Raw genomic sequence first — 15,770 nt, 5'->3', positions numbered from 1 at the left:
TAGCATCCGAATTTACAAAAAAATCGGGATTTCTATTTAATATTTCAAAGTTGTCCCCATCCCCACTCCTAACGTCTGGAGATGAAGAGTCATGTTTGGTGGCATTCGTTAGATTTTTAAAAAATATTAAACAAGTGTTTTTTGATTTTTCATTTTGCTGTGTATTTCTCGAAATATTTCGACCGTTTCCATAATTTTTATCTGGATAAATCATATTTTTCAATTATAGCACCATCTATTAACTTAAAAAAAAATGTCTCAAATAACAGTTACTTATTTTTGCATAAGGAATCCAAATCTGCGATAAAAAATGGGAGTTTCTATTTAAAATTTTAAAGTTGCTCCATTCCCATCCTTATGGTGTTTGGGTGGGGGGTCGTGTTTTGTTAGCACACCCGGTATAGTGAGAGGTTGTTCTCAAAAGAGAGAGAATAACATGACACACATAACACGACAGAATACCGAATAATACCCGATTATTCGTGTCACCCGTAATCAGTACTATTTTCAAATAAAAAAAAAATTAAATCTTTTATTTTTCAAATATATTGTTGTTTCAGGTTGTTGTTGAGAAGAGGGATAGATATTCTAGAAATAACGTTTTACATTTATGGCCTTTTGTGATAGAAGATTTGAGGATGCTGGGCGCAAAGAAGTTTTTTGGTAAATTTTGCGCCGGCGCCATCGATCACATCAGTATCAGGCAGTTGCAATGTATCTTATTGAAGGTAGCTCTTCTTCTTGGAGTTGAAGTTCATACAGAAGTCAGTTTCGAAACACTTATAGAGCCCGATGCTAATGAAAGTAAGTGCAGAATTAATGTCTCATATTTGAATAAAGTTACTAAAATAGTCAAATTTTAAAATTATTTAATTTATTATTTAATTAAAAATGTTAATGTTAAATAACGCACAACGCCTGCTGGAGCTCTTATAATAGCGTGCATTTGCCTAGGTAAATGTTTTATCAATTGCTGATGGTTACCCGAGGAATATTTTTCTATTCTAAAACGGCAACACGCTTCAATTTTTGCGTGGTTATTAAGCCAGATGCATGCCTTTCGAACTAATTTTTTCCGAAAATTTATAAAGTGCTTCAATTGAATGTAAATCTGGACTTCTTGGTGGCTGTAAGATTCGAATAACAATCTGGTTTAAGTTCTAACACAAGTTCTGCTATGTGAGCTTTGAGATATCTTGTATAAAAAGGAACGTATTCTTCATAAATGGCACACACGCAATAACAGGTAGTGGTATATAATGTTTTCCAGATATAAATCTGCATTCGTGGACCGCGAATGAATTGGAACTAGTTCTGTGGGTGCATCAAAACAAATTTCTGTTTAGAACATTTTTCATCCACAATCAAACATTCCCTTTGAATAATTTTTGTCATCGCAAAACCTTTCTCCAGGTCTTCGCCATACTCTATCTGCGAATGAACTTCTCTTGCCGTCATTGATGGTTTACACTATAGTGGCTGAAATTATAGAAAGTTTTTAGTTGTCTGAATTTTAGTTTTGTTAGCAGCATTCGCACTTTCATTTGACTTGTGTTATTTACAACATTACCTATAATTTTATTGCATCGTTCGGAAATAAACCTAAAACTAAGATTAATATTATTACAAAAATTCATATTAAACTCACCAGGCTTCCGGGTTGAACCGCGTTAATTTCCACTGCGCCGAGCTTTCAACATCCTCTCTGATGTCTTCAGACACTACACTGTTCACTACCTACTGCACTGCTGCGGCAGTAGTGCAGTGAGTAGTGAACCTGAACCATTGTGTTCAATTGGTTGTTTTTTAGTAATTGTACCACAACTTCTAATCTAACACAGTCAATGGCTTTAGTAAGATCTACCAAGCACATACAGACAAATTTCTTATATTCCACTACTACTTTCTCACTAACTTGTCTGGCTATGAATATAATACCTAAAGTTGATCTATTTAGTCGAAAGCCTTGTTGCTCTTCATTGGGCATTTTTCGTTAATCTGATTAGTAAAATTTTCTTGTTAGCAGTTTAAAAGTTGTGTTGAACAAAATTATTGTACGTTAATTGGTAAGATGTTTACTACAAAATATCGTAGTCACTTAATTTCGCTTAACAATAATCTTATCTATATAAAGAATTAAACTGATAATATTTACGTTTCAGAGATTGGTTGGAGAGCTCAGTTCAAACCTGCCAACCATCCGGTCTCGCAATACGAGTTCGACGTTATAATAGGTGCCGACGGTAAACGCAATACTTTACAAGGATTCAGCCGTAAGGAATTTAGGGGAAAGCTTGCAATAGCGATAACGGCCAATTTTATCAATAAGAAAACCGAAGCCGAAGCTCGCGTAGAAGAAATTAGCGGCGTAGCTTTTATATTTAACCAAAAGTTTTTTAAGGATTTGCAAGAAGCCACTAGAATTGACTTAGAGAACATAGTTTATTATAAAGATGATACTCATTATTTCGTTATGACAGCGAAGAAGCATAGTTTAATCGAGAAGGGAGTCATAAAACAAGTAAGTTACTTTAATTTATATTATTTATTTTTAACAACAATTTATTTGAGACATAAAATTACGAATTGTTAATACATATTGAACTAAATCTAAATTATTTCTAAATCTTGCCCAGGGTTTCCGCAATTTTGCTAGAAGGATGGGATCCGGTTTTTACCTTCGATCGTCGCTTCTCGATTCATCGGAACCAGTTTACTTGTTTGTCGGTGACTTTTCGCGAACCCTTGAGAATGATGTGGAAGCCAAACAGGTTAATAACAGCCAACCATCGAATTCTCTGGTCTAGACTAGTAGTTTTTACCGTTATAGTCAGAAATCAGTAGTGTACCATGCTACCACGCGAAATGCACCATGCGAAATGCTGTCCAGTACGGCTATGCGACCATATTATACCAAGACTATAACTTCCCCGAGTTTACTAGCTCTCTAGGGTATCGCTTAGGCAACACTTTTCAGGAACGATGGTGTTACACATCGGGATTGCAACAAATCTAGCTATATAAAAGTCAGTTATGGTGTGGCTGTCTGAATTCAATTGGTATACGTCTGTATTGAATATGGAGTACGTCTGTATGTTGATCATGTTCGATGTTGAATCAACAAATCTATATTACAAGGGGACACGCCATGTCGGGATGAGAGAGCGTCGCGATGATGACATTTGTCGATCTTAAACATTGTAATAAGAATAAATATGTAAATAAAATTGTAATCATCTAAATTCATTTATTATATTTTTTTACAGGATTTTGCCGATACCGAAAAGTTATTAGCTCCCGAAAACGTAGACAAGGAAGCCCTTCAGCAATACGCAATAGAAGCTGCCACTTTTAGTACTAATTATCAGATGCCCAATTTAGAATTTGCAGTTAATCATTACGGTCAACCAGATATCGCCATGTTCGATTTTACTTCAATGTATGCCGCCGAAAACGCTTCAAAAGTGGTGGAGAGAAACGGTTATCGTTTACTAAAAATATTAGTTGGAGATAGTTTACTTGAGGTAAGTAAATCGTTTGTTCCATTAGGTATGTATTGTAACCTTTATTTGTTTTCAGCCGTTTTGGCCCACCGGTTCAGGTTGCGCCCGAGGATTTCTATCTTCTTTGGACGCAGCGTGGGCCATTAGAAGTTGGTCCTTGGGGACAGCGTCACCCCTAGAAGTATTGGCCGAACGTGAATCGATATATAGGTTGCTAGCGCAAACCACTCCGGACAATTTGAACAAAGACTGGAAATCTTACACCCTAGATCCAGCCACTAGATACCCTAATTTCAACAAGGCCGTTGTCTTGTCACATCAAGTGGTCGCTCTCTTTGACACCGACAATCCTGCTAGCATCGAGAGAATGAAACGTACCTCTAACGAAAAGGTTCACGATATACCAAAGAAGAGAAGAAGAGGTAAGTTAATGCTATACCATTAAGATTCTATTATTTAAAATATCGGAATATGAAAAGTGTGGTTAGGAATGGACTACTAGTCATTACTTTACATGATAATATGGAATTTAAAAACATTTCCACTTTCTAACCGAAATTTAATAATTCTAGTATTGCTATCTATATATTGTCTTCTATTTTTTGAATATTAGCAGATGTGTAGTGATTATATTGTCGGTTTCTTGACAATACTATTTTTACATTGGATATATATATACCTACATCCCACGAAATATGACACAAGTGTCGATTTACTAATTTAATTTCAAAATGATCGAACTTAGAAACGAGTACCTAAAAGAAATCAAATTTATACAGAGGCAAAAGAAAATATTGTAGATGAAATAAGTCTACAAAGGAATAATAATTTTTGGTGTACTCAAAAACTAGAGAATATGAAAGCAGGAAGTAAAATCTATATCAAAAATGGCTTACACCAAAAACTTATAGGAGTACAAAAGTGCAAGAATTGGATTTAGGCGAAGAATAACGGCAAACAAAATAAACAATGAGAAAACAAATGTAGAGAACTGGATGGATGGAGATCGAAAACATCAAATATTGGACATTTTCAAGAAAATATTGTATTATAGGGATTAAACCACAATTGACTTTAAGGATACTCAGACATAAGTAAAATGCTTATCAAAAAAATTAAAAAAGATTGGAAATAAGTACATCACAAAACAACCAATACACTGAGATCTATTCTGTCCAAGACCAATTATAACAACACACAAGAGATATCAAGGAACTTCCCATATAAAATACCTTATAAATACAACAATTTCTATGTGGGAGAAACCGCAAGACCACTAAGTGTCAGGATAAATGAGCATGAAACATATATCAGAAACAGAGACTTCGACAAATCACAGATATGCAAACATGCCTGGGACAATGAGCACAAAGTACAATGGACAGATACTTTTATAGTCATAAAAATAGATAGCAAAAAGAGGAAAATCTATAACCCAATACAAAATAATATTTAATTTAAACATGGCACAAGAAAACACTTGCGGAATATTTTTAAGAAATCTAAGAAACTCCAGTAACATTAGAACAAATTTCGAAACACTGTAAATTTTGTATTGTATATATATAGTGCATATAAGAGGGATGATGAAAACTAAAAAACAACTGACAAAAAATTCTCATAGTACAAAAAGTCAGAGTTTAGCCGTGAAGGTTAATTGGCTCAGCAAGTAGGAAATGCTGGGGGGCGGTTAGTCCATTCGTTTCATAGCATTAGTGTAAAAACATTTATACGTATTATAGCAGTGTTGCCGCTACTAGAAAAATGTTGAAAAAGCTGGGCAGGATGAAAAATTAGTTCCACATTAAAATAATTTGTTTCATTTGATAGAAAGTTTTTTGCGCGGTCATCCGAAACTTCTGCCGATTGATGACTTATCGACTTATCTCTTCCTATTTTGACGACACGGGTCTCCCCCTTTCTGCTTACGTGGTTATTCCATTTTTTTTTTTTTATTTTCATAAAAGTGTTCATTCATTTATACACTGTACGTTACATTTTCTTCTAATGTCTTCACTTCACTTTCAATCTCTCAGCGTATTTCCTGTAATTCTTCTCAGTATTATTATCTCTGCCGTTTCCAGTAGCCTTTGCGTTATGGCTGTGTCGGGTCTTGTTTCTGAGGCATATGTCATTATTGGTCTTACACTTGCTTTATAAATTCTTGACTTCATCTCAGTGTTAATGTGTCTGTTTCGCCATATAGTTTTATTAAGGCATCCTGCCAGTCTATTTGCTTTTTGTACTTGACCTTTCACTTCTTTGCTCAGGTCTCCATAGCTGGATAGTGTAATTCCAAGGTATTTTATTTCCATTATTTGTTCAATACTGTTGCCATCAATTTCTATTTTACATCTGGTTGGTCCTTTGCTGGCTACTATTGTTTTAGTTTTGTGGACCTGTGGACCATTCTTTGCAGACTATCTTCATCTTGGGCTATCTATATTGCATCGTCTGCGTAACAGAGTGTTTTTATTTCTTTGTTTTCCATTCTGTATCCTGTTCTTTTGTTAACGCTTTTCATGATTTCATCCATGATCAAATTAAAGAGCATGGGGTTCAATAAATCCACTTGTCTTATTCCGCTGCCTGTTTCTATAGGTTCTGTAAGTTGTCCATCTACTTTGACTTCCATTTTGTTGTTGTGGTAGATGTTTTCGATAGTTTTTATAATATTTAGGGGAACTTTTCTATTATACAGAAGATGGATTACATCTTTGAGTCTTACTCTGTCAAACGCTTTCTTTAAGTCAATCAGACACAGAAATGCTGGTGTATGATACTCTGGTGATTTCTCAGTAATTTGTTTTATAACGAATATTGCATTTGTACACGATTTTTCACTACGAAAACTCCGTTGTTCATCTGCTAAACTTATCCTTTGATTTATTAGTACTTGAAAAATTTTAGTTGTAAGTTTTAGGGTAGTATTTTTTTTTAATTGTCGTATTGCCAGATTTCAGTAAGAGCCTAAGAAGGTATCCATTGGATTCTGACAGCCAACGGTGGGGGAAATCTTTTTTGGACATCTGCGTCACGGAACAAGACACCCTGACATCTTTTGGCCGAGTAGGATACCAGGCCAGAACTTCTTTGGCCTAGGCTAAGATATTAGACTCAATTTTTACCTAGCTTTCTTCGACTCGATTACTTTCTGTGATATATGTGACTTGAATTAGATAAGAGTAGTAAAGGAGCTTTGCTACTTTTGATTGTAGACGTGCATATAACAGAAAAATTATCAGGACTGTTCTTTTATTAACTTTCTTCAGACTTTCCAACAACCAAATCACGCCAGGAATTTTCATAATGTTTACACCTTTTTTTACTTGATCTGTATAAGGTGTCTCATTAAGGATAAAATATAGAATATTTGAGGACCCTCCGCTTCAAAATAAAACGTTTTAACAAACGTTAATAAAACGTTATTGAAAATTAGAGGAATATTATTCTCCATATTTGATTTATTATTGTGTATCATTTTTCTGATTTTGGTAAATGTTTTTTGTGTCATAAGATACATCTGTCAACAAAATGGGTTAATGTTACTTTAACAGCAACGTACCAGTATGGTTAAGCCACCCTTTCTTTCTTCTAATCGTTATGCCACTGAAGGCATACTAATACATACTACACTAATGCTAGAAACGGAGAAAACGGCAGTTTTTTTAGGTAATTCTCACTGAAGTGGATACTGTGGTTTCAATTCAGTTTCAAATTTTGAAAGCACAAATTTTTCAAAAGCTATAAAGCCTTTTTTAAGCGCATGGGTGGAGTACCCCTGTTACAAAAGCTAGATTTCTTTAAAAATCTCAATTGCTAGTGAATCGCAGTTGTTAGTGTCAAAATAAAATTTCAAAAATTATAATGTGTTAAGCAGATAATACATATACAAGGTGTTTCAAAAAAGGTAGCACCGTCTCTAGGATAGGTAAAAAACTGAAAAATAATTGGGGTTTGTTCAGTACAAATTTCTTGTAACGCCATCCGTTTTCAAGATAAAGGGCGTTGAAGAAAAAAAAATTACACATTTTTTACGATTTTGCCGAAACTACTGGCAACATTGTAATGAAATTGTATACGAATATGTTTTGTAAGCTAATACATCCCATGAATTTGTTTTTATATCTGACTCTCATAGAGGGCGCTAGTTACAAGGTGCGTACCATGTATTATTCAACGTAACTTTTTTAAGGGAAACATTATTAAGCAAAATTACAAGTGAACTTAAACATCATACAATTTTACACCAAAAAGCTACTCTTGGTAAAACTGGATACTGTGTACCGTTTTCCGAATATTTTGATTTGAAAATTATGAAGTAATAACTGATTACTTACTGACTACCAAATAGTCGGAATTCGTATTTGCGGTTTTCTTCCATCTTGTATGCTGTATTCCTTTTTTTTTTTTTTCGTTGGACGCCACAATTTACGAACATTATACCGGATAATAAACAAATAAAGTCAATAATATTTTTAATTTTCAACTTTATCCACTTATATTTCGGAAAAAACCAACTTTTTGTATTGAAACGTCTTATTTTGCAGCAGAAAATATCGACAAGTTTTATATTTTCAGGCGCTTGGTGGACTAGACTGTTAGTTTTTAGCAAACAAGGACGAGCCTATCGCAGAGTTGCTCGATGGGCTGGTCAAGCTCGCGAAAGAGTATTTCCTAGAAATAAATAAAACGTGTCAAACGTTTGAGATATCGTTAAATCATGGAAACAATGGAAATGATAATTTGTTAGAAAACGAAAATTGGCTCTGCGAATGACCGGTATTTTGGAAAACCTCAAAATTTGGTCTGTTTTGTGATTTGAAAAACTGCTTTATAAACTTAATTCCTGTGTTAATTTTTGTGTTTAAGAGTGTTGAAACTTTTGTGCTCTTGTGAAGATAAAGATGCGCTCCGTTAAAGTGGTTCATTAATACGTTTTAGCCCAATTTAAAAAAAATTACAGATATAGCTGAAACTTTGACAACTTTTCCATTATTTTGATGCAAAGTATACGATCTTAAGTTTCAGAAAATTTTTTCATATAGTAATGCAAAATAAAACTTAGAAATCAACTTTAGAGCTTTTATTATAAATTTTTTATTTCCATTAGTTTTATCACTTATCATCGTTACTTCCCATAATTTTACTAATATGCTTATTACTTTTAATACGTTTATTTGCGTTAATTGGCTTTCGTCTGTTTGGGTGGACTGATTTAATCAATTTTCTTAGCTATATCTATATAGCGTCTTCCCCGGATCTTCTTTGGTGTTCCTCTCCTAGTCCTCCCAGGAACTAGCAGATCAGCAATCTTCGTATTAGGTAATTGACATCTCGACGTTGAAGTGACCAAACCATCTTAACCTATGCTTTATCATTTTGGCATCAATTGGTGCTGTCACCTCTAGACTTCCACTAATAAGTATATTCATTCTTAATTTTATCCCTTTTTTTGACTGCACTGATGTATCTAAGCATTTTCATTTCAGCCACGTGCATTCGCTGTTGCTCGTTCTTTTTAACTGCCCAACATTCAGTTCCTGTTCATCGTAGCTGTCTTATGGCTATTCTATAAAATTTCCCCTTCAACATCATTGGAATTTTTCTGTGACACAACACACCACTAGCTTCCTTCCACTTCATCCATGCAACCCTAATTCTACTGCACGCATCTTCATTATTCTGTAATAACGGTCCTAGGTACTTAAAACTATTTCTTTTCACAATCATTTCGCCAGCCAAAGATATCATTTTATTTCTAGTAACTCCATCTTTAAACGAACATTAAATACTCTGTTTTTCCTCAAGAGATGTCTTAACTGTTCCAGTTTTTGTTCTAACTCGCGTTCACTATTTTCTACTAAACACTAAACGTACAATGTTACCTTGTAGTTTACCTCTTATCTGATCCAACACTTCTTCTTCTTAGGGTGCCTGTCCGTTCCGAACGTTGGCAATCATTCTGGCTATGATGACTTTCTTGGTTGCTGTACGGAATAGCTGTGTTGAGGTTTTTCTATACGATGCTCTCAGCTTGTGAACGGCGTTCACAAATATAAACTGATTATGCGCAATTTGTTCCTCGCATTTCCGGTAAATTCTTTTGTGGATGACTTTTAAAAACAGCTTCAGCAGATGGCTGATTAGTCTTATGATCCTATAGTCTTCACAAACTTTTGCTCCTGGTTTTTTGGACAATGGTACGAACTCCGATTTGAGCCACTCTACTGGTATTTTTCCTGCCTTGTATATTTCATTAAATATTTCAGTTATTATTTTAATTTGTTCTACATCTAATAGCTTTAAAAGTTATGCAGGAATTTCATCATCCAACACTAATGAGAATAAATAAAGACTAAGCACCGAGCCTTGCAATTCTACTTTACATGAAATTTATCAGTCTCTCCCTCATCTATCATACAATGCCTCTCACAATCGTCACATACTCACCAGGAACTATTTTCTTATTGAGCGCCCACCACAGCATCTCTCGGTAATTAATGCTTTCGCAAGATTACAGTTTGCCCTTAGATATGCTTAATATAGAAAACATTGAGAAGCGCTATTGTGAAGCAGCTTTGCAGGTCTAATCTAACATCATTTTAATGTAAAATTATAGTTATCGATTTATTCGAGTTGTCGGTTTTTTTCTTTTTTCTCCTCTATTATTTGATTCATTATAGTTTGAAGGAATCAAGATGATGATTTTCTTTTTCCCGGTATCTATCAGTTTATTAATAATATATAATTAATTTGTTGCAGGGTTTGCTGATTTTTTGCTCGATAATCTTGCTTGCGGCTGCTATAATAGATCGCTTGAAGATGGGGACTGAACACTGGGGGCTTTAATACCACACACTCTCCATTTTTATTAACTATTAAGTTTTAGTCCCATAAAAATATGCTTAAATAAATTTGTTTTGTGCACTTTTTGTATTAGAACATATCATATTGGGCGAAGTTTAATAAACCAGATAATGCGGTGCATCTAAACAGTGTTAATGAAGTATTTTTATTGTATACGATGTTAGATTAATAATTAGCTATACATACAAATGTAGCGTTGTCGCCTTCACATAAATATACAATTATTGATTACCGAAACATATCACGAGCTCTATATCTGTGCAATACTTCTTTCTTGTTTTATCAGATTTTCAATACGTAAAGAATTTACAAGAGTACTGATTTCTTCTTCTCTTCTATCGTGCTTAACTTCTTTTATATTTTTCTTGATTGCACGTTTTTCCTTCGTATTAACGCGAGTATTTTCTCTCAATTCATGAACTGATTTTAATATTTACCAGCACGTTACATATAGGTCACGAGTAATGCATTTTAAATAATTTATTGTACATTGTGCAAAATACATCTTTAAAGCCGATAAATGTGCAATGAATATTTTAAGCAAACGTTATGTTAACAAAAAAATCAAAACAATATTGGTTCAATAATGTCTTTCGTTAAAAAAATGTCCAATCTTCTACAATAAACTAGTTGTACCAACAGAGCCTTTGTTTTCTTTTTTGGAAGCTGGTTATATGTATTTCGGAAAGTTCTATACAGCTAGTATTGCAGTCATTTGGTTTATTGTACATCTTTAATTAATTGTTATGTTATATATTAAGCCTTCTAAACTTGGGTAGACCTGTTATCCTTGGGTAGAACTCTACGCCAACACCCGATATAGCAGCATCATAGCTAATGCTATTGCATCAAAGCAGCAGTAAGTTTTGCAGAAGCTGCGTACTGAAGGTTCACCTTTAAGACCAGATTAGTTATTAAGACCTATTTGCAACAGAAAGAGAGAGAGAGAGAGAGAGAGAGAGAGATCATTTCCCTTCGCCTTTCTACCTCTCTGGTCACCTTTTTGCTCTTTCCCTTCATATTTTTTACAGAGCATACGTTTTTAGCAAATTAAATTTGTTCACCGCTCAAAGATCCGAATCATTGTGGATGTCGAAGGACCATATAATATGTATATTATATTTCATTTCGCACTTTTATCTAAAACAGTGATTTATTCATCTTTCTATCTCATTAACAAAAACAAAATTTAGTGTGTTAGTTGAGTATGCAATAAAATAATGAAGTCTTCGAATACTCTGAAAAACTGGTTACTTTATGTATGTACCATAATATACAACTACCCGGAGAGACAATTATGCTATGAGCTATATTTATAATAAGCGCATTAAAACTACTGTAGTGGATGGGTAAATAACTAATTATTTGCTTTATATAACGATTTTAGTATCTATAGAACCATGGTATAATATTTTTAGCATTTTTTTAAAATCATTTCTATATTTAGACATGAAAGAAGCAAAAAATCCCTTCGAAACTTTTGTACCATTGTATGTTAACCAACATGTCATTCCCACAATTTATGTACTTTCTGTACATTATTTAAATATCTTATTTCTGCACTAATTATAAATTTATGTGAAGATGACACGTGATGCATTTACTGTTGAGTTTTTTTATATCACATAGAATTTAAGTTAGCTTGTCTCACAGTTGCCTTTGAAATTAAAACAAATACAGAATTATTTTTACAAAGTGGACTTATTATCAACAATTAAGGTTTGTATTTCTCTGATAGAATTTATCCGGTCGAGTATGTCTGGGTGTGTGTATCATCAGTCAGCCTTTTGTGTCCACTGTCACAGGGGACGTAGTTCACCGGTCACCAAAGCTACCGTTAGCTCGCCATTCTATTGCTTATATTTTTATTATTCTTTGTTTTACGCTTGATATTCCTGGGTTTCTGGCAATGAAGTCATCCATAATTATTGCTAACTTGTTATCCTTTTTTCTATATTCTTCTCTATTCTTCTAATCTTCTGAAGCTTATACTCTTATTTTGACCGTTACTATCCTTTGTGCTTTTGATCATGATCTTTTTGATCATGATAAAAAAACTATCATTAATATAATAATCTTCCTCATCTGTTGTATATTGTCTTGATGATCACCCAAGAAGATTTTAATCTTCCCGGCTTATCTCTTTATAAATACTCTTAAAACTTTTTCGAAAACAAAAAAATTAACGAGCTCTTAATATTAAATTAACTTAAATCAGTATTGAGTGGTTTTAGATTTTTATGATTTCTATATATGTTTGACAATTTTCTTTTATTTGAATATTTTCTTCTGTTCACCTTTACATCAGAGAAATATACCTAATTTTTGATTTGATAAACCAATATTCTGTATAGAATAAAAAATAAAAAAAAAACTTAGTATATTTATAAGTATTTAATTAATAATTTTTAACTAAATTATTCGCATTTTTCTATTATAAGGTGGACTGTTATTATTTCATGACTAATGTTCAGGTTTGTTATTAAATTGCTTATTAGCTTTATGTGTTTCATTTTACAAACTTAATTTTTTATAGTGACTTTATGTATTTATACTTATTTGTTTTCCATCGTTTATCAGCAAAATTCATATGTGGTGTCTGCTTTTTTACTTTATAAGTATCATACAACAGCAAACAGCAAAATACTAGAAAAAGAAAATAAAAAGTACTGAGATGTTCTGCGAGAAATACTAAATTTAGAATATGAAACCAGATTTAGTAAATATTTAGAGAGTAGCAACTGGATACATTAAAAGGACTAAAGGCATCAATATTCAGGTTTTGCAAACGTTTATCTATCTACTCACAACTTACTATTCTTTAATTTAAGACTACATTACGACAGGCAATAATAATTAGTGATTAATGGTAGAATCACATCTGTGACTCTTACCCCAGTATATCCTGAAAAAATAATTGATTTCGCGTAAAAATCTTATACAGATTTTTGGAGATTCTAAAAGGTATATGAGGGATAGCTGATGACAAACGCTTTGTTTTTTTAGCAATTCTGAAATGTAAAAAATCATTTTTTGCCTATAAAACGATTCTTATACATTTTAGAGAAAAATGGTTCAAATAAAAGTTGTAGATTTTGAAAAGTATTTTAATTTAAGGGTTTGTGAATTAAAATGGATAAACAATTGACGAAGATAATTGCAAAAAACCCGTATTTTTCCAGTACTTGATAAATTTTAATAACTTTGTTTTTTGAATAATGACATGTAATGGCAATTATGGAAATTATGGCAATTAATGAGCTATTAAACTGTGCTAAATCTCAGCTAGATCGACCAAATAATTTGTAAGTTATTCAATTTGTTTATCCCAGAGACCGATTATTTAAACAACTGTACTTGACCAAACAGTGACTCCAGAGGTATTTAGCATATCGGAATTAATTCTTTGAGGCTTCGATTTTAAGATGCATTAAAAAAATTCATTATTTTATCACAATTGTTATTAAAAATACCAATACCGTTTGAAAAGAGCTGGCTTTTTAGCTTATAAATATTTATAATAACTTTGATATTTTTGATATGTCACGCGCTTGTAAGTAGGCTCACTGAAAAAATGGTAAAAAAACATAATCTTAAAAAAAGAACCCTCTATGACTAATAGGAACCAAGATAGTTTTTTTAAATCGTATTTCCATTGTATATTGAGCCATCTTCTATTCAGTGTCGTTAAATTATCACAGGTTTTTTTTTAAATAATAATCAGTGCTATATATAGTAGCGGATAATAAAACGAATTTCCATGAATAGACGAGAAACGTCAAAACCAAACCAATACTGATGATAACATAAATTAGGATACTATTCTAAGTGGCAGATAAATAAGTGATAGCATAAGTCATCCATGAAACACATCGGAAAAGTTGTAGAAAATGGAAGAAAGATAGTAAATATTGTTATAATACGATCATTTTGCAAGATCTGAATATTGTGACTTAGACAAATGGCATACAGCCAATAGGATGTCTAAAATTAGTAGTTTTACTTAATACGAAACGATAGAAAACAATAAGTAGCTCATATTCTATTCTACCTGATTATTTCTATGTTCGGAAAGCCCAAAAAACTTTCCGATTACTTTGTGGTCCTTCGTTTCCATGCTTTAACTTTCTCCAACCGTGTTTTGTTTTGATCTAGCTCATATGTAATACACTTACACTAGTTTTTACTAACAACTCGACTGTGAGGTGTTTTGTTTTTCACATATTTTACTGAGAAACTAAATAAGTACCATTAAATAAAATATGTATTAATATGAGACACTTTAAATCTATAGAATTTTATTCTCATGCTATATTCCCATATGATTTAAAACAAGCATCGGTTACACGAAAAACATTTTGAAACTTTAAAAAATCAAGTTAAACTCTAAACATGTCATTAGAAACAAAACATAAAACACAGTAGGACTTGACATTTGATTTCTTCTAATATAGGTATTTCCATTCAGGCAAATATTTCCTCATTCGATATCATCGTTATCCAATATCTTTACTATGCTAGCTTTTTCTGAAAATTAGTATTCAACACATCGAGAATTAGTATTTTTTATTAAATATTTTACTGTGTCCTTTTCTTTCTCTGAAAGCATCATTCTTTTCTCTGTTTTTTCTTGATACAAGAAGTTCTATGTATCTGTTAGCCTTGAGACATCCAATATTGGACATAGTAGGAATCGTCTTCGCTCATCCATCTTTCTCCATCTCGAGCCATGTGGATCTAGCTCGAACAAGCATGGTTTTTCAGGTCATCCATCCACCTCATCTGTGGTCTCCCTCGTTTTCATTTATAAGTTTAGGGTCTCCAATCTGTAATAATCTTAGTCCACATTACATCTTTTTCTCTAATAGTACGACCAGAAAATTTCTACTTTAATTTTGCTATTTGACTGGCAGTACCTTTAACTTTTGTGACTTTTCTTATCCAGATATCCCTCATAACAGACGTATGTTGATAATTTGTCTTTCCATTGCTTTTTCTTTCCGGTATTTTCGGGATTTATTTCCAGATAAGATTATTTGCTTCTTCGGACGTTATTTTTTAATGTGCCTTCAGTAAGTTGTCGTTCCATCGTTTTCGTGGTCTTCCTGCTGATCGTCTTCCTATTGGAAAACCGTCTCTTGTCCTCTTTACCACTCTATTTGTTGATCTGCTTATATGATCGTTCCATTCTACTCTTCTATTTCTTACCCAGTTCTTGATGTTCTCCACTTTGCATCTACGTCGTACATCAGTACTTCTAGCTCTGTCCCATAGTGTCTTACCATCAATTTTTTAAATGTTTTTATCTCTGCTGTTTCGAACATCATTTTTGTCCTCTTTGTGTCAGGTCGTGTTTCTGCCGCGTATGTCATTATTGGTCTGATGACTGTTTTGTAA

The 15,770-nt window shown here is 33.0% G+C and overlaps 1 protein-coding gene across 9 annotated transcripts in view; it reads left to right on the top strand.

The window, feature by feature from the left end:
• Mical (Molecule interacting with CasL) overlaps positions 1-15,770 on the top strand; it is a 148,509-nt gene that overhangs the window by 63,135 nt on the left and 69,604 nt on the right. For all 9 annotated transcript variants that reach the window (XM_072528973.1, XM_072528971.1, XM_072528965.1 and 6 more), the window contains exons 3-6: positions 561-804; positions 2,163-2,521; positions 3,267-3,524; positions 3,580-3,925. In XM_072528973.1, coding sequence (XP_072385074.1) covers positions 561-804; positions 2,163-2,521; positions 3,267-3,524; positions 3,580-3,925 — 1,207 coding nt within the window. The remainder of the gene's footprint in view (positions 1-560; positions 805-2,162; positions 2,522-3,266; positions 3,525-3,579; positions 3,926-15,770) is intronic.

Source organism: Diabrotica undecimpunctata, chromosome 4, assembly GCF_040954645.1.
Source record: "Diabrotica undecimpunctata isolate CICGRU chromosome 4, icDiaUnde3, whole genome shotgun sequence".
Lineage (NCBI taxonomy): Eukaryota > Metazoa > Arthropoda > Insecta > Coleoptera > Chrysomelidae > Diabrotica > Diabrotica undecimpunctata.
This window is presented reverse-complemented; position numbering and strand designations above follow the sequence as displayed.